We start from the raw sequence: 20,176 nt of genomic DNA, 5'->3' as shown, positions 1-20,176 counted from the left end.
GTAAGTATACATTGAGGTGACAGAAGTCATGGGACAGCAATAGCACATATACAAGTGGTGGTAGATCACTAACACAATGTATAAAGGGGCAGTGCATTGGCAAAACTGTCATTTGTATTAAAGTGATTCATGTAAAAGAGAGAGGGCCAAAGATAGGGTACATGGATTGGGGTGGCAATCATTAAAACAAAGGCATTCTTCATTATAGTGGCATCTTGTCATGAAATTTCAATCACCATCTTTCTCCTCAGAATGTGAAAATATTTTGATGGCGCCCACTTACATAGGTATGAATGTTCGTCATAATAAAATAAGAGAAATCAGAACTGCACAGAAAACCTAAGTGTTTGTTTTTGCTGTGCACTGTTCAAGAATGGAATGTTCGAGAAATAGCTTGAAGGTGGTTTTATGAACCTTCTGCCAGGTGCTGAATTGTGAGTTGCTGAGTAATCATGTAGATGTAGATATAGGTGTAGATGTAGATGTAGATGAGAAGGTTTCCAACATGATGAAGGCTGCACTCACTTTGAAAACAGAATTGTAGTTGGAGCTAGATGCATGGGACATTCCATTTTGGGAATCATTAAGGAATTCTGTATTCAGAGATCCACAATGTCAAAAGTGTGCCAAGAGTAACACATTTAAGGCATTTCTTCTCCCTGTGGACAACACATTGGCTGTGATGGCTTTCAATTAATGACCAAGAGCAGCAGTGTTTCTGTGGGGTTGTCAGTGTTAATGCACAAGCAACACTGTTTGAAATGACCACAGAAATCAATGAGAGATGTGTGACAAATGTATTTGTTAGGACAGTATGGCAAAATTTGGCGTTAATGGGCTATGGCAGCAGACAACTGGCCTGAGTGCCTTTGCTACCAGCACGACATTGCCTACAGCACCTCTCCTGGGTTCATGATGGTAGCAGTTGTACCCTAGATGACTGGAAAACCTTTGCATGGTCAGATGAGTCCTGATTTCATTTGACAAAAGCTGATGGTAGGATTCGAATGTGTCACAGACCCCGTGAAGCCATGGACCTAGCCTGTAAACAAGGCACTATGCAAGCTGGTGGTGGCTCCTTAATGGTGTGGGCCATGTTTACATGGAATGGATTGGGTCCTCTTGACGTTTGGCTACTTGGAGATCATTTGCAGTGATTCATGTACATTATGTTCCCAAACAATGATGGAATATTTGTGGATGATAACGCTTCGTGTCATCAGGTAACAATTGTTCATGATTGGTTTGAAGAACATAATGGAGAAGTCAAGCAAATGATTTGGCCACCCAGATCACCCAACACTGAATCCCATTGAACATTTATGGAACATAATTAAGAAGTGTGTTTGTGCACAAAATCCTGCACTGGCAACACTTTCGCAATTGTGGATGGCTATAGAGGCAGCATTACTCATTATTTCTGCTGGGACTTCTAAGAATTTGTTGAGTCCATGCCACTTCGAGTTACTGTACTACGCTGTGCAAAAGCTGGTGACACAATTTTAGGATGTATCCCATGACTTTTGTCACCTCGGTATATAATTTTTGCTGCAGTTGTTACTGGTTTCGGGTTTACATGCCTATTCTCAAGCCACAGCACCTGGTTTGATTGTGTCAGTCAGGTGCAACAGTAGACATATAAATTAATATTGTTGAGAATAGTTATTACCCAGAGTTTGACTTTTGTATAGAAGTTATTTGTGCCTTTTGTGACCATATTGTAGACTAGTTATGGTTAATAATAACCATTGCTGCAAGCCTTTGCATTCAGGCAACTGAGACAAACAAAATAAAGAAATTATCAAATTCTCTCGGTGATAAAAGGTTCCTGAAGGGGGTATCGTTTATCAACCATTTTTACACAGTCCAAGTTTTCTTTGGCAGCTATAAAGACGGTTAAGATGCGTTTAGATGGACCATATTTTATGGCAATATTGGGCCGCTTTAGCGTTGCCATCACCATTGCTGCAATGTGACTGAAATGGATGGCAATGTTACAGTATGGCTGAGCAATATTGTTCATGTTGCAGGTAGTTGGTGACGTATTGCTGACGAGTTGCCGGTGTTGTCCACCAATGGGGGAGAATACTTTGTGTTGCAGAGCAATATCTATCTCCATTCTTGTCTGTAAATGCTTCCCTCTCATGCTCACCTCTGTTTCCTGCTTCTCTCACTGACAGCACTTTAGTCATATGTCTGAGTGAAAACAATATCATTTTGCTTTTGTTCAAAAGGTAGCACACATACATATGGCCACATTTTGTCTCGAATGGTTGTATCTTCATGTGTATATGTGTATCACTTTAATATTCAATTTCAGTTTTGTTATAGATGATTATACCAGTGTGTGTGACTTGAAAATCTTGAAAGTTTATGTTATGTATAAACAAAAGTGTGGGATCCTGCCCACTCATATAACATAGGGTGCCTAGGAAGCTGTTTTCTCAGATAGCCAGACAACATTCAAGCAGATCGTATTAATAGAGATTATTACAGTAAAGTAAATTGACAATACTTAATTTAGCCTTTTTACTAAAAGGTGTTGCAAGCAATTGGCAACATGCAAATAATCAATGTCCTTCGATGTTTCCATGCAAGCAAATCACTTAAGTTCATAAGTCACTGCTATCAAGTTTATATCACACCTCGTCTTCTAGTGTGCCTCTTGTAGTGTGGCCGAGGCTAAATGAAGTGCCGCTTATATTCTCTCTGCATAGGGGCCGCTCCTGTCGTGGTGTGGTCCTAGTCAGCATATTATTGGATGACATCGTCTCAAAGCCTTATCAGCTGTTACATTTCAGGCCGACATTCCTCCCCCCCAAAGTGATGGACAGTCATCATGTAGGGAGTGCAACAATGGCAGGTTGTAACCTCCCCCTCACTTATCGACCTTAATGACAGTGAAAAATTAAACCGCGAGTACCTAATGGAAATTTGAGAAAAGCAATCGTCACCGAAGTTAATTTGTCGGTAAAGAGCGAGGAAAGGGTTACGTCTAAATGAAAGGAAAAATGCAAATGAAACTGGTGGAAATTAATTTTGAAATGGGGTAAAGTTAATAAAGAAAGTAAATGTGCGGCCGTTACGTTAACAATTAACTAGCGGTAATTAGATATTTGAGATTTGGGGGAAATTACAGTAGCAGGTCCTAAGGACAATTACTATAGTAACTGAAAAAAAAGGTTATTACACATATAATTAGCACTAGAAGTGTGGCAACTGAAGGTTGACACGTGTAGTGTGAAAACTGAAAGTTTGTCAGAAGTAATAAATTTCGCTACACTCTGACTTAATTTAGCAAAAGAATTAATAAAACTGGAAAATCGAAAGTTAATTTAGTGACTGAAGTTAATAGTGAGCTTTCTTTCTGAAGCACATCGAAATTCAGTAAAATACGGTCAGTCTTGGACTACCTCAACAATCATTTCAAAAGCTACTTGAATCTATGCAATTTAGGAATAAGAGATTTAACTTTGAACTTGAACTAAATGATTCTGAGCAATTAACAATAGTAAAATTTAGTACATACCAAGCTGAGCTGCAGTCACAGGTACGCTAAAATACGGTAACAAAACTCGCATTCTTAATTTGTGCTTGTGTAATCCAAATATTGTAGCCAGCTATGAATACCTTAACTGAAATTTAAAATTAAAGCAGTGAAATAGAATGATGCTGGCGTTTGAATTTCAACGACACTCGGGTTCATTCCGGAAAAGGAAGGGACCCTGCTTTGTAATGCAATTGGGACAATGAGCAACAAAGGCTCATGCTACGTTGCTGTAATTTTGTGATTTGAACAGTTTTAAAAGCTGAGGTCTGCCATACAGTTCTAAAACTTTACATATGTGCTTCCAGTCTTCCTTGTGGGTTGATTGAAGGTTTGAAGCCGTCGATTGAGGAGGTGGCGACAGTCACTCATTGTCGGCCGTCGCTGTTGCAGAAGCTGGATGTTGGCGCACCTCCTTCTCGACACGGTCACCAGGCGAAACAGGCCCTTGATGTGCGCCAGCTGATGCTTCCCGTCCGCGACACCGTGTCAGAAACTATCATAGCAAGTCAAGCGCAATTACATGCTGCCAAACCCTGAAAGCGCAGCAACTCGCGGGAGCGTCACACCACACACCTGCTCAACTCGCTACTCCACGCAGACTCTCCTCTGCTTGCTCTCCGCGCGGCAGAGTTAACACTCTCAAAGATCATAAACACTTTGGTTCTCCACACGACCTATCGATGTAATGGTTCGATAGCATAGTTTTCCCTAGGCCAGACCCAGCGTAAAAATACAAATAATCTTTACACAACAAACCAATTATACATCGACATAAATGCATATATATACAAATAGTAAAACAATTACAATATACAAAGACACAGAAACGTCATATATTCAGGTAACAAAATAAGGAAAAAGAAATTATAGTACAATAGATGGAAATACGAGGATATGCATTTCCGGCGTTACAAGGTGAGGCCAGAGGGTGGATGCTGCACTGGGTCGGAAGCTGTGGCTACAGGGGACGTGAAGCTTCCGGATGTACCCCACCATCCAGCCTACGCTCTGGTGGAAATGTCCCCTGCCAAACGACCAGTAGGGTACACGCCCACCCCTGGAGGCCAATAACAAGATGTGTAAGACACCGGCTGCTGTGGTGTGGGTGGGTCCAGCTGCATTGGTAGGACGAGAGGAGGTGAAGGCTCCATCTGAATGGAGTCATCCTGTGGTGTCATGACACCTTCTGGCAGCTGCTGTGGTGGCGCTGTCCTCTGGATCCATGAATCTGGGGAAAGAGACGCAGAGGGATCACTTGGCACATGGAAGTGACGAAGTTGATTGTGATGTTGGCACTGCAAGTCTTCTGGGCTGAAATAAGATACATGCAAGCGCCAAGTTGACGGAGGATCTCACCTCATGCCCACCATTTACTGCCGCTCAAAACCCTGTAAAAGACAATATCATGTAACGCGAAGTGATACTTGCAGCTCTCCTGTGGCTCTGGCTGCTGAGGAAGGTGGAGCATGTGGAGCAGTGTCCGATGGTGGTGGCCGTGAAGCAATTCCACTGTTGATGGTCCATCTCGTGTCTGTGGAGCGAAGTTTGGCCATCTGTTGCCTGAAGTTTCTGACAAAATGTTCCGTTTGACTGTGGATGAAGCGGTGCACTTGTTAGATTCTGTATGCCATCACGTTCACAGAATGCAAAAAGTAGAAGACAACACCTCAATTGTGCTATGTGGCATTGTCGAGTTCATTGGCGCAGCAAAAGGGAACTTGCTATATGAGTCAACCACAATCAACCGAAGAGTGTTCCAAAAAGGTCTTCTCACAAAGTCTATGTGCACACATTGTCATGGTGGCTGCAACTTAGGCCAAGCAGAGAATTTTTGTGATGAAGCGGACTGGTTTTCCGCACATGCGTGACACTGTGATGTCATCCGTTCTATTTGGGTGTACATACCGAGCCAAGATAAGTGTCGACACACTAACTGTTTTGTACGAACAATCCGCCAGTGTCCTTGGTGAAGTAACTGCAACACTTCTTTATGCAAAGCTTTATGGATCAACACACTTGACTGTCAACTGTCATTTTGAACAAGAATCACTCTTTTGTGTATAGTGAAGCTATGCTGATGTGCAAAGTGTCCTTTTTAAATTTTATTGGCAGATCTAGATTTCAGCTAGAAACTAGCCATTCTTGATGCACTATCATTTTTGATCAATGCATCTAATGCCTGTTGGTCGGGCTTCATCCACAGTTCATTGAATACTACTCAGTAGTCCCCTGCAGCCACAGCTTCCGATCCAGTGCACATATCACTAAAGACAATTTACAGAAGAATTTTGGAACATATACTGTGTTTGAACATTATGAATTATCTCAGAGGAAACAATTTATTGACAAACAGTCAGCATAAATTCGGAAAATATCATTGTTGTGAAACACAACTAGCTCTTTATTCACACAAAATAATGAGTGCTTTTGACAGGGGTTCTCAAATTCATTCCCTGTGTCTAGATTTGCAGAAGGCTTTTGACAATGTTCCTCACCAGCTACTACTAATCAAATTGAATGCCTACACAGTATTGTCTCATTTGTGCAAATGGGTTCGTGATTTCAAAGGTCACAGTTCATAGCAATTGACGGAAAGTCATTGAGTAAAACAAAATTAATACCTGGCGTTCCCACGGAATGCTTTTCCTAATCTACGTGAAAATTTAAGAGAAAATCTGAGCAGCTCTTTAGATTGTTTGCAGATGATGCTGTCTTTTACCATCTTGCAAAGTCACCAGGTGATAAAAACCAACTACAAAATGATTTAGACAAGCTTATCTGTCTAAATCTGTCAACTACATCTACATCCACATCTACATCCATACTCCGCAAGCCACCTGACAGTGTGTGACGGAGGGTACCTTGAGTACCTCTATCACTTCTCCCCTCTATTCCAGTCTCGTATTGTTCATGGAAAGAAAGATTGTTGGTATGCCTCTGTGTGGGCTCTAATCTCTCTGATTTTATCCTCATGGTCTCTTCGCGAGATATACGTAGGAGGGAGCAATATACGGTTTGACTCCTCAGTGAAGGTATGTTCTCGAAACTTGAACAAAAGCCCGTACTGGGCTACTGAGCATCTCTCTTGCAGAGTCTTCCACTGGAGTTTATCTATCATCTCTGTAATGCTTTTGTGATTCCTAAATGATCCTGCAATGAATCGCACTGCTCTCCGTTGGATCTTCTCTATCTCTTCTATCAACCCTATCTGGTACAGATCCCACACCAGTGAGCAGTATTCAAGCAGTGGGCGAACAAGTGTACTGTAACCTACTTCCTTTGTTTTCCGATTGCATTTCCTTAGGATTCTTCCAATGAATCTCAGTCTGGCATCTGCTTTACCGACGATTAATTTTATATGGTCATTCCATTTTAAATCACTCCTAATGCCTACTCCCAGATAATTTATGGAATTAACTGCTTCCAGTTGCTGACCTGCTATATTGTAGCTAAATGATAAAGGATCTTTCTTTCTATGTATTCACAGCACCTTACACTTGTCTACATTGAGATTCAATTGCCATTCCCAGCACCATGCATCAATTTGTTGCAGATCATCCTGCATTTCAGTACAATTTTCCATTGTTACAAACTCTCGATATACTACAGCATCATCCGCAAAAAGTTTCAGTAAACTTCCAGTGTTATCCACAAGGTCATTTATATATATTGTGAATAGCAACGGTCCTACAACACTCCCCTGCGGCACACATGAAATCACTCTTACTTCGGAAGACTTCTTTCCATTGAGAATGACATGCTGCGTTCTGTTATCTAGGAACTCTTCAATCCAATCACACAATTGGTCTGATAGTCCATATGCTCTTACTTTGTCCATTAAATGACTGTGGGGAACTGTATCAAACGCCTTGCGGTAGTCAAGAAACATGGCATCTACCTGGGAACCCGTGTCTATGGTCCTCAGAGTCTCGTAGACGAATACCGCGAGCTGGGTTTCACACGATCGTCTTTTGAAATCCATGCTGATTCCTACAGAGTAGATTTCTAGTCTCCAGAAAGGTCATTATACTCTAACACGATACATGTTCCAAAATTCTACAACTGATTGACGTTAGAGATATAAGTCTATAGTTCTGCACATCTGTTCGACGTCCCTTCTTGAAAACGGGGATGACCTTTGCCCTTTTCCAATCTTTTGGAATGCTGCGCTCTTCTAGAGACCTACAGTACACTGCTGCAAGAAGGGGCGAAAGTTTCTTTGTGTACTCTGTGTAAAATCGAACTGGTATCCCATCAGGTCCAGCGGCCTTTCCTGTATTGAGCGATTTTAATTGTTTTTCTATCCCTCTGTCATCTATTTTGATATCTACCATTTTGTCATCTGTGCGACAATATAGAGAAGGAAGTACAGTGCAGTCTTCCTCTGTGAAATAGCATTGGAAAAAGACATTTAGTATTTTAGCCTTTAGCCTGCCATCCTCTGTTTCAGTACCATTTTGGTCACAGTGTGTCTGGACATTTTGTTTTGATCTACCTACCGCCTTGACATAAGACCAAAATTTACTAGGATTTTCCGCCAAGTCAGTACATAGAACTTTACTTTCGAATTCATTGAACGCCTCTCGCATGGCCCTCCTCACACTACATTTCGCTTCGTGTAATTTTTGTTTGTCTGCAAGGCTTTAGCTATGTTTATGTTTGCTCTGAAGTTCCTGTTGCTTCCGTAGCAGTTTTCTAACTTGGTTGTTGTACCACAGTGGCTCTTTTCCATCCCTTATGGTCTTGCTTGGCACATACTCATCTAATGCATATTGTACGATGGTTTTGAACTTTGTCCACTGATCCTCATTGCTATTTGTACTTGAGACAAAACTTTTGTGTTGAGCCGTCAAGTACTCTGAAATCTGCTTTTTGGCACTTTTGCTAAACAGAAAAATCTTCCAACCTTTTTTAATATTTCTATTTACGGCTGAAATCATCAATGCAGTAACCGCTTTATGATCACTGATTCCCTGTTCTACATTAACTGTTTCAAATAGTTCGGGTCTGTTTGTCACCAGAAGGTCTAATATGTTATCGCCACAATTTGGTTCACTGTTTAACTGCTCAAGGAAGTTTTCAGATAACGCACTTAAAAAAAATTTCACTGGATTCTTTGTCCCTGCCACCCATTATAAATGTTTGAGTCTCCCAGTCTATATCTGGTAAATTAAAATCTCCACCCAAAACTATAACAAGTTCAGGAAATCTACTCAAAACATTTTCCAAATTTTCGTTCAGGTGTTCTGCCACAACAGCCACTGAGCCAGGAGGCCTATAGAGACATCTAATTACCATGTTTGAGCCTGCTTTAACCATGACCTTCACCCAAATTATTTCACATTTCGGATCTCTGTCAATTTCCTTCGATACTATTGCACTTTTTATTGCTATAAACATGCCTCCCCCTTCACTGTCCAGCCCGTCTCTGCAGTATACATTCCAATCTGAATTTAGAATTCCATTACTGTTGACATTTGGTTTCAGCCAACTTTCCGTCCCTAGTACTATGTGGGCATTGTGACTGCTCATTAATGACAGCATTTGTGGGACCTTTCTGTGGACGCTCCTGTAGTTTACTATTACCACATTAGTATTGTCATTCCCTGTTGTGTATTGCCTACTGCTACCTTGTCGTGTCTCAGGAGGCATCTTGTTGGGCCTAGGGAGGGAATTCTCTAACCTAAAAAACCCACATGTGCACTCCACACGTACTCCGCTACCCTTGTAGCCGCGTCCTGCGTTTAGTGCACACCTTATCTATTCAGGGGGACCCTACAATTCTCCACCTGATAGCGGAGGTCGAGAAATTTGCACCCCAGATCTCCGCAGAATCGTCTGAGCCTCTGGTTTAAGCCTTCCACTCGGTGGCAAACAGGGACCGCGATCGGTTCTGGAAATGACGTTACAAATAGTTAGCTCAGATTCCACCCCATGAGCGAGGCTTTCTGCCTTCACCAACCGCCTGTATGAACTGTTGACCTTTGAACCCAGACAGCAGGAGTCATTGTTGCCGACATGAGCAACAATTTGCAGCTGAGTGCACCCAGTGCTCTCTATTGCACTCGGCAAGCAGACAGAGTGAATACTGGCCTTCTTCCCTGACCATTCTGTTATTATATTAGGGATTACAGTTAGAGATAACTTGAGTTGGGATGCTCACATAGATAATGTTGAGGGGAAAGCTAAGCAAAGACAGTGATTTATTGGTAGAACGCTGAGAAGATGCAACAGGTCTTCTAAAGAGACTACGTACACTACACTTGTCCGTCCTGTTTTGGAGTGTTGCTGCGTGATGTGGAATCTGCATCAGATAGGATTGATAGAGGACACTGAAAAAGTTCAAAGGAGCGCAGCTGATTTTGCACTGATGCAAAATGGGGAGAGAATGTCGCAGATATGATACAAGAGTTAAGATGGCAATCATTAAAAGAAAGCTGTTTTTCTTTGTGGCAGGATCTTGTCCCAAATTTTCAGTCATCAACTTTCCCATTCGGATACTCTGATTTTTATTCGTGCCCACCAACATAGGAAGAAATGGTCACTGTAGTAAAATAAAAGAAATCTAAGCTTGCACGGAAAGCTCTAAGTGTTCATTTTTCATGCATGCTGTTGGAGAATGGCTGGGTAGAAAACTAGCTTGAAGGTGGTTCGATGAACCTCTGCTATGCATTTTAGTGTGAGTTGCAGAGTAGTTGTGCAGATGTAGGTAACAAAATATTTGTGTTGCTCAATTGTTGTGTCACATATACTTTGTAATTTCTGTTTTCAGATGTCGGCATCCCATGGGCCAAATAAAACTCTCAGTGTTCATGGGTTTGGATTTTCAAGATCAGAATTTATTAAACCATCAGTAGCTCAGCATCCTGGAATGAGTAAATTTGGTAAATAAAAATCACCATGAGGAAATTTGGAATTAAGGGAGAAGGGAACAGATAGAGAATTGTTGTGTGTGTGTGTGTGTGTGTGTGTGTGTGTGTGTGTGTGTGTGAGAGAGAGAGAGAGATAGATAGAGAGAGAGAGAGAGAGAGAGAGAGAGAGAGAGAGAGAGATTGATTTTGTGTGTGAGATTGTGTGTGTATGTGACAAAATCTTTAATATCTTTTAGAATATAATGACCTCACTTGTTTTTGTTACAATTCTAAGTGTCAAGTTGTTGTGTGTCCATAAACAATAATTGAGCCCTGTTTTAACCAAATTCCATATTTACCTGACTACAGTGAAGTGACAGAAGTTATGGAATACTTCCTAATGTTGTCAGACCTCCTTTTGCCCTGTATAGTGCAGCAACTTGATGTGGCATGGACTCAATAAGCTGTTGGAAGTACCCTGCAGAAATATTGAGCCGTGCCATCCATAACTGTGAATGTGTTGCCTGTGCAGGATTTTGTGCACAAACTGAGCTCTCGATTATGTCCCATGAATGTTCTATGGCACTCCTGTTGGGTGATGTGAGTGGCCATACCATCCACTCAAATTGTCCAGAATGTTTTTCAAACCAGTAGCGAACAATTGTGACCCAGTGACATGGTGCGTTATGATCTGTAAAAATTTCCTCGTTTAGTAACATGACATCCATGAATGGTTGCAAATGATCTTCAAGTAGCTAAACAGAACCATTTGCAGTCAATGATTGGTTCGGTTGGACTAGAGGACCCACTTCATTACATGTAAATGCAGTCCACATCATTATTGAGCCATCACCAACTTGCACAGTGCCTTGTTGACAGCTTGGTTCCATGACTTTGTGGGGTCTGCGTGCACTCGAATCCTACCGTCAGCTCTTAGCAACTGAAATCAGTGCTCGTCTGTCCAGGCCATGGTTTTCCAGTCATGTAGGGTCCAATTGATGTGGTCACAAGCCCAGGACAGTTGCTGCAGGCAGTGTTGTGCTGTTAGCATTGGCACCCACATTGGTCGTCTGTTGTCATAGCCCATTAATGCCACATTTTGCCACTCTGCCCTAACAGATATATTCGTTGTACATCCTACATTGATTTCTGCAGTTATGTCACAGAGTATTGCTTGTCTGTTAGCGCTGACAACTCTATGGAAATACTGCTCCTCTTGATCGCTAAGCGGAGGCTGTCGGCCACTGCATTATCCTTGGTGAGATGTAATGCCAGAAATTTGGTATTCTTGGCACACTCTTCACACTGTAGATCTTCGAATACTGAATTCCCTTACAATATCTGAAATGGAATGTCCCCTGCATGTAGCTCCAACTATAATTCAGCATCCAAAGTCTGTTAATTCCATGAATCACTTGTGTACAAATGACAACATGGCCAGTGCACTGCTCTATTACACCTTGTGCATACAATACCAATGCCATCTGTATGTGTGTATATTGCTATCCCATGACTTTTATCACCTTAGTGTATAAGACGATGATCACTCCAAAAATTCATCATTTGAAAAATGTAGAATCGTCTTACATTTGCAGACAAAGCCTTGGTTACTGAGGTCAAGGAGTGGTTGCCATTCAGTTGCAGATGAAAATTTGATAATTGAGGTCACGAGCAGGTATCATTTAAAGGTTTCAGAAAGGAGGGATGAGTTGCAGTGGCTCCAGCCTGGCTGAATGTGGGCAGGTTAGAAGTGAACAGGCAGCAAATTTTATTATGCTACGACCCCAAAAACTTTCTGTAAGTGTCATTTAAGTGTGCCTGTCTGCAACTTGACATGTTTTCTTTATGGTAAGCAGCAATTTGTCTTTTGTAAGTGTTCAAGCTTTCCCGGCGAGGGGTTGTCATGTTGATTAATCTGGTTTCTGCCAGCTGTTCGTGTCTTTCCTGCAGGGTATTTCAACTGCGTGACTCGCAGTCTTCTTCAGGTGCTGTCTGATACTGATTCCAGTGTGGAACGAGTCCGGTATTTATGCCTACATTGTGCTAGGCATTCCCTCTGCCATCCGCGCCGTGTCTGACGCTCTGTCCGTGGTGTGCTCCAACCAATAGCAATGGCTGTAGAATTTTCTTCTAGCTGCAGCTGTTCCGAACGCTGTGCGTACACTTTGTGGTTATTATCTTTTGTCAGTATAGCTGAGTTAAGTTCTTAATGGTGTCCAAGCTGTGCTAGACGTTTTATCTTCTGATTGTTGTTATTTGAGTCCTTCTGTGAATTAGGACGTTCTGTTACGGTGCTGTGTCGTGTTAGGCATTCTGTCCGAAGTTCTATAAAGTTTAGCTTATTAACAATGCCTGACACACACAAATTGGCCTTATAGTTCATGATCAGATTGCTGCTCAGGCCTGGGCAAAAGCATAGTCTCTTTGGGAGGCCATCTGCATTCAGTTTTTGCATTATCTGAATTTTGTATGGATAGTGTTGCAGCCCTTTGTGCAATATTTGCTGTACACTATGATACAATATATCAGGTTGCAGCACATGCTTGTGTGCAGAATGCCAGGGACTTCAGCTGAAGGCTTATTCCACTCTTGCAACATTTCAGATGTCTACTCAAGTTTTGCCCTTCCACCTCTCTTTCGCACTGTACCACCCCTTCCCTCAAAGTTCCATATTCACATTTTGATAACACGTGCCAACTGCACAGGAGAATGACGTGCAAGATTGTAATGAGCAAAAAATGTATGCTGTGCAGCCACATAGCTGTCATTCTTTCTGTAAAACACCTTCACAACAACAGTGCATTGTTCATTGGTCCACGACACCATCTCATCTGAAATGACAGACAAGCATAGATTGCCACACAGAGAGGCGTTCGTTTACTGACAGGAATGACAAAAACTGTAAATACTTAAGTTTTCAGACAAAATCCTTCCATAAAAGTCACAGTTACATCTTCGCACCTGGAGGCAGTAGGTCTTGCAGGTCTTCTGGAAAAAAGGGATGGGATCTGTAAATCTTGATGAAATGTTGAAGAAACCTTAAGGTTTTGAAAGATGCAAACAAGATTTTTGGAACATTTTGAAAATTTTTAACACAGCAGTTTTGCAAATGATAAATTGGTAAAGGGGCTGGCCATGTTGTAACTGACAATTTTAAATCGTTTTCACTGGGTGGATCATTAGTATGACTAAAGTCTGGATTTCTAAGTGCAATAAAATAGTAAAATAGGCAGAAGAAAGGTGAAAGTAAACACCAAAATGAGCAAAAATGAATACATGCAAATATGATAGCTTCACAGAGCTCTTCCATTATTGAAGGGTGTTACAGTACACAAGGGAGATCATCCTGAGATTTTCTTATGTAAAACTTCTGCTTCTACCTGTGAAGAATGACTGTGCAGTGAAAATGTTCTTTCAACATTGTATGATGTCACAGTGCACGTGAAAGACACAGTTCTTCCTCAGTGAATTCCTTTTCACCAGAAAGCTTTTTAAAAATTTGTCGCTGTGTTTTGTAACTGGAATTTTGTCTAGCAACTGATTCAATGTCTCAAATGGAAGTCTTGTATCCTCTTTTGTTTCTGACAACAGTGTTACTAAAATCTAATCTATCAGAGAAAGTGAACGTTTCAAGGAATTATTTCGAGCTTCCAGCTGCTTTAAAATGTCAGGTGTTGTGGAGAAATGATTATGTATATCCTGTATCTTTTCTTGGATGTCACATTTAGAAAAACATTCTTCGGCTGTAGCAATATTGACTGCACCTTTTACGTTTACGGAATTGATAACATTTTTCACTTCAGTGAAATGTTCCGTACGACAGCCTGTAACCACTTCCCCACCGAGTTAAAGTTGGCTGAGGAGGTAAAGCCAAATTTGGAAGTAGTTCATGGAAGTTTTGAATTCTAATTGATGGATTGATAAACACTTTCTTCACACTAGAAAGAGACGATCCGTGTCGTTATACTGACTTCTGTCAGTTTGAGCAACACAATATAAACTGTGAGCAAGGCATGCCAGATTAACTAATTTAGAGTGAAGAACCTTTAATCCAGTTCTTGCTTTAACAATATATGGAACAGCACTGAGAAATAACAGTACACTGTCGTACCATATCCTTTCTAGCTACAAGAAAGCTTACGAGTTATTGACAAATTTAGCAACAGTGGGATGATTTACTTGGTTGAGTATTTTTGTATTAAGAAGAAATGATCTGCTCCCTGCTTTCATAGCAGCAACTACTTCACTATTACACACCATCTCGATGCATCTGTAATTTCATCAATAGAAATCTATGTGTTTTTGTGCTTCAGTATATTTCAAATATCACAAATTACATCTTGAAAACACTATGGCATATATACCAAAGTGCCAAAAAAACTGGTATAGTCATGTATATTCAAATACAGAGAGATGTAAACAGACAGAATATGGTGCTGCGGTCAGTAACAGCTATATAAGACAACAAGTGTCTGATGCAGTTGTTAGATTGGCTACCGCTGCGTAGTCGGTGCACAAGCGATGGGATGCTGCATCTTTGAGGTGCGTGTACTGTGAATATCAGGAATTCAGTCAAACATCAAATTTCTGACATAGCTGTGGCCAGAAAAAAATCCTGCAAGAATGGGACCAATGATGACTGAAGAGAAACATTCAGCATGACAGAAGTCCAACACTTTCACAAATTGCTGCAGATTTCAATGCTGGGCCATCAGCAAGTGTCAGCGTGTGGACCATTCAACGAAACATCATTGATATGGGCTTTCAGAGTTGAAGGACCACTCATATGCCCTTGATGACTGTGCAACACAAAGCTTTATGCCTCACTTGGACCCGCCAACACCAACATTGGACTGTTGACGACAGGAAACAAGTTACCTGGTTGGATGAGTCTCATTTTAAATTGTATCTAGTGGATGGATGTGTACAGGTATGGAGAAACCCCTATGAATCCAAGTTCCCCGCATGTCAGCAGGGGGCTGTTCAAGCTGGTAGAGGCTCTGTAATAGTGTGGGGCACCTGCAATTGGCATGATATGGGATCCCTGATACCTCTAAATATGTCTCTTGACAGTCGACATGTACGTAAGCATCCTGTCTGATCACCTGCATCCATTCACATCTATTGTGCATTCCGATGGAATTGGGAAATGCCAGCAGGACAGTGTGACACCCCACATACCCAGAATTGCTACAGAGTGGCTCTAGGGACACTCTCCTGAGTTGAAACACTTCTGCTGATCACCAAACTCCCCAGACATCAACATTATTGAGCATACGTGGGATGCCTTGCAACGTGCCATTCAGGAGAAATCTCCACCCCCTCTACTCTTACGGATTCATGGACAGCCCAGCAGGATTCATGGTGTCAGTTCCCTCCAGCACTACTTCAGACATTAGCTGAGTCCGCACCATGTCGTGTTGCGGCACATCTACATGCTCCCGGGGGCGCTACATGATATTAGGCAGGTGTACTAGTTTCTTTGGCTCTTCAGTGCAGGTTTTGTGCAGTGTAGATTTGTCAGGTACCATTTGTGTGTATTTTTCTAAAAATACATGAAGCTGCACATTATTCAGTTCCTACTACAAAATATTCTAAAAATACATGAAGCTCCACATTATTCAGTTTCTACTACAAAATGTAGGAACCCACTAATGCCTAGCACAAGTCTTTGAAAAAATGTATCACTACAACTCAATTGTTCACCAACATTGCTTCTAATCAGCTGCTAGTTTAATTTAGATTTATTCTTAAACCTCTTCCAATGGTGTGTGGTATTAATGTGGTGCACAAGGACGTATTTTTTCCTTCACAGAAACACGTTTTTCACGCACCAAATACAATAAAACACCTTTATCTTCACCCGAATACATTTCTACCAAACTTACGTATTTGGGTAAGAATGCTGATTGAGAGGTTTTTGTAGGCGGCATTCCCTATTATGACAGCAAAGAATCATGCACACTTAAACTAACAAGCATTGCACAACATGCTGCAGCTAGGAACTAGGGGATTCACTTACAGTTCCAGTGACATTGTTCCAATGCGATAACCAAATGATGACCCACCCATCTGCCCAATCATAGCAAGTTTTTCCCCTTTTAGCAGTGTTTCATAACATCCTGGCTATACTGTAGCTTTGCTTTCTTATGCATTTGACAGAAGTTAATTTTTATAAGCTGATAGAAATAGAATCACTGCTTGAGAAATAACAAGTTGGACTGAAATAATATAAGCACTTTTAAAATCACAGTTTTTGGTATAATGTACTGTTTTATTTAGAAATGATAAAATAAGCAAGCAAAAATATTTTCTTGTAAAATAAGCATAAATAAGCACAAATAGACATAATTAAAATTGCTTATCTAGGTGTGTCTTACAAAGCATAACCTTTCTTCTTATCCCTAAAAGTGTGGAAAAAAATTTGTTTTGCTGAGTAATTTGAACATTATTTATGACTGATTGGGAGAGGGGAGAGGGAAGAAAAAAGACAGACATTATCAGCTTTGGATCTCACAATGTTCTGCAGTTTCTGGTTTAATGTCCTGTGATATTCTTAATAATCAAGTCAAGCTCATTAAAAGTACTCTAATTAAGAAATTTACCTTGTGTTAATTTAAATATGACATTAAATAAATTAAGAGGGGGCAAAACTTATCCTTTCTTTGATCGAAGTAACATTCATTAAAGCAAGGTAAAAAGAGTGCCAGAGTTGACCTCATTTAAGGGAGTTCTTGGACCATAAGTTTTTGGCCCATATTATAAAAGTCCATGCGCTGTATTTGGTTTTGCTTTCATTTAATTTTCGTAAATCTGCCTTTACCCAGCAAATATAATAACTGTTATCCTGTAGGTATTAGCACAGAACTTTCGAATAATCAATATTAAACAGAACACTTATTCTAATCTGTTAGACAATACTGGCAGTTTATTGTCAGCTTGTTGAGTTTGGGTGTTCTGCCGGTGGTCCGTGTCTTCCCAACATTATATTTTGATGCTGTAGCTCAACATCTTCATCGGGTGTTCCTGAGACTGGACCACTGGCAGAACACCTCTCAAAAGGAAACTTCCCATCACCCCCCCCCCCACCCCCCCACCCCCGCTCACAATCCCTCCTTCAGATTTAGTGGTAAAATGGCCCAATGGATAGCCCGTAGAAAATGGGAAGGTGTACTGAAATGTGAAAAAAGAAACAAAATAGAAACAGTGAATGCCCCAAGCTCAAGATATGCAACATCGAGCAAATTCTAAGAAGCTCAAGGTACGCTACATTGTGCAAATTGCAAGAACCACTGTGTCATGGTTGTGTGGTTATTGTGTTGCACTGCAAAGTGGGAGATGCATATTCAAATCCCCCATGTAGCCCTTTCTTTTCACAAGATTATGAACTTTCCATCTGGTCATTGCCATAAATGTTTGCCTTCTGTAGTCTTTGCAATTGTCATACTATACACTGGTTGTAGAGTATGAGTTGTGTGTAAAAATATATAGCCATCGCAACTAAACATGATGGATAGTGATAGCAGGAGAGATAGTGCATAGAAATCTCACAGAAATGAAAACAACAAATAAACAGGTGTGCACTGTGTTACAACAAATAAATTCAAGAGTCAAAATATTCAGAATGGAACGCAAGAATCATAACATGTGGTATTTGTGTAGAACAAATAGGAAATATGTACATCTGAAGGTCCCTTCTGTACACCTCACTGTTGCAAATGAATGTTACTCCATGACACAGACTCCAATTTGAATACAGCAAATAGACACGTCAGTGACTGTGTGGGGCGGGGGTAATAAAAATGTGGCACTAGTCCCATACTGTGACCACACACACCACACAACCACAGCGCCACGGCTATTCAAATACTCTTGATGTTACACATCTTGAGTTTGGAAAGTTCATTCCCCCCCCCCCCCCCCCCCCCCCCCCCCCCAGTGCACCTTCATCTTGTTTTAGTGCTTGATCTGTGTTCTGTTTTTGAGGAGCTATCCGCTGGACAATCTTACCTCTAAATCTGAGTGGGGGCTGCGATGGGGGAGTTTCCCTTGTCAGTAAGATGACAGGGATCTTATTACTTCACTGTTGCTAACTCTTGGTTCTTGCTGTTGGAGAAATAGCCACTTGTGAAAGAATACCTCTTACCAGTAGTCTGTGTCAGCTCTATATAAAAAACAGTTGTGGAATGTTGTTCTAAATGTTGACATTGGATTCATGTTCAAAACAAATGAGATTAAAATATAAATCCTTTGCAACTGAAAATATAATTCATTTAACGTCAGAATTTTCTCTTTTTTTCAGGTAGGCGCAAGAATGAACAGCAGCTTAAGAAAGTTTAGTATCCATGATTATGTCAGTGCAGATGTGATGTGGCTCCTGAGAAGTCTTTAATTTGATTCCAAATCCAACAGTATCTCTGCCAGTAAGTAAATATACACCATTGAAAAGGTTTTACTTGATATTTATTACCAGATATATGTGGCATTCTTTGTGACACAAAAACAGATGTCTATTGTGATTGTGGATTTTGTATTGAAGCAGGGAATTATGTATTGAAGCATTGTGTATTAGCATTACATAGGCTACTTGTAGTAGATATGCAGTGATGATGACACTGGCCAAATGTAGAAAGTCAAGGTAAAATAGGCAAGAAACATATTCTTGATAAAAGTGTTGCATATTGTTATTAATCTTAAGTGCTACAATTGAGGCATATTTTGTTGGACAATGATACTTGACAACAAATTCCTAATGGTATATACTAAAAATGCCCTTGCTGAAATTTGCAGATTAGATGATTTCTCAACTGTGACAGACGATTCTGATGTGGGATGTATTTTGGATGTAGAAAAAGACCGCTATCAGTCATTATAACTTACTGGTGCACCTGTGATCCTCAAAAAGAAAGAAAAAAGACACTGCATTTCACAGACTTAAAAATATAACATGGAATAATACAAAGTGTTGTAAATGAAGCACTCACAGAGGTAAAATAAATTGATGGATGCTGTTTCAAATGTTCATGAAAGCTACAGAAAATTAAAAACTGTTATTACCCCATATCATAATTAGATAATAATCTTATAGAATTAAAATAAGTTGTCTGAAACTGATACAGTGAAAAGTCTGGGATGAAATAACAACAGTATGGAAGGGGTGAACTGCTACTCACCACATAGAGGAGAGATTGAATTGCAGGCTTCCTAGTGTTCTTTTTCATTGTGCCTGTCTGGCACTTAATGCCTCCTTCATATGGTGAGTAGCAATCAATCATTTCCATATATTCTGAAACTCATAGTGTTAACACATTTGCTTGTGTTTCACATGAACAAAAATAATCACCACTTTATTTATAATATACCACCAACAAATGTGTGCTAATGACATGTTCTAATTGAATGAATTCATAAAAGCTACACCTAAAATATTTTTACATTAATGCTCTGAGTAGATTTGTGTGCTTTATGATGAATAAAATTACATACATTTGAAGATATGTTTAAATATTTCATGGTACTGAAGTAAATTTTAATTGTATAAAATGAAATAAAATAAGCAGAATAATAAATGGACATGACATTTTACTGCTCTCTTAACATCCTGAACAGCTCCCATCTGAGAAAGTAACTTCTTCCAACTTTAAATGAAGTATTAGTCTCAACATCTTTTCCTTTATTAAGTCAGGTTAAGCAGCAGATGTTGTTGTTGAAGCATCTCTACCAGAAAGCTCAAAAGAAGGCAGTTCTTCTTGTATGCTCATTTTTTTTTTCTCTT

The 20,176-nt window shown here is 40.4% G+C and overlaps 1 protein-coding gene across 5 annotated transcripts in view; it reads left to right on the top strand.

Annotated features, from left to right (window-relative positions):
* LOC126091235 (uncharacterized) overlaps positions 1 to 19,940 on the top strand; it is a 133,416-nt gene extending 113,476 nt beyond the window's left edge. For 2 of the 5 annotated variants that reach the window (XM_049907047.1, XM_049907045.1), the window contains exons 6-8: positions 10,323 to 10,434; positions 18,704 to 18,824; positions 19,192 to 19,937. In XM_049907047.1, coding sequence (XP_049763004.1) covers positions 10,323 to 10,434; positions 18,704 to 18,741 — 150 coding nt within the window. In that variant the 3' untranslated portion in view covers positions 18,742 to 18,824; positions 19,192 to 19,937. Of the gene's footprint in view, positions 1 to 10,322; positions 10,435 to 18,703 lie in introns of all 5 variants that reach the window. The other 3 variants (XM_049907049.1, XM_049907046.1, XM_049907048.1) reach the window with 3 other exon arrangements.
* The last annotated feature ends 236 nt before the right edge of the window (positions 19,941 to 20,176 follow it).

The sequence above is a fragment of the Schistocerca cancellata genome, chromosome 1, assembly GCF_023864275.1.
Source record: "Schistocerca cancellata isolate TAMUIC-IGC-003103 chromosome 1, iqSchCanc2.1, whole genome shotgun sequence".
NCBI classification, from domain to species: domain Eukaryota; kingdom Metazoa; phylum Arthropoda; class Insecta; order Orthoptera; family Acrididae; genus Schistocerca; species Schistocerca cancellata.
Note: the sequence above shows the minus strand (reverse complement) of the source record. Positions and strands in the feature narration are given on the sequence as shown.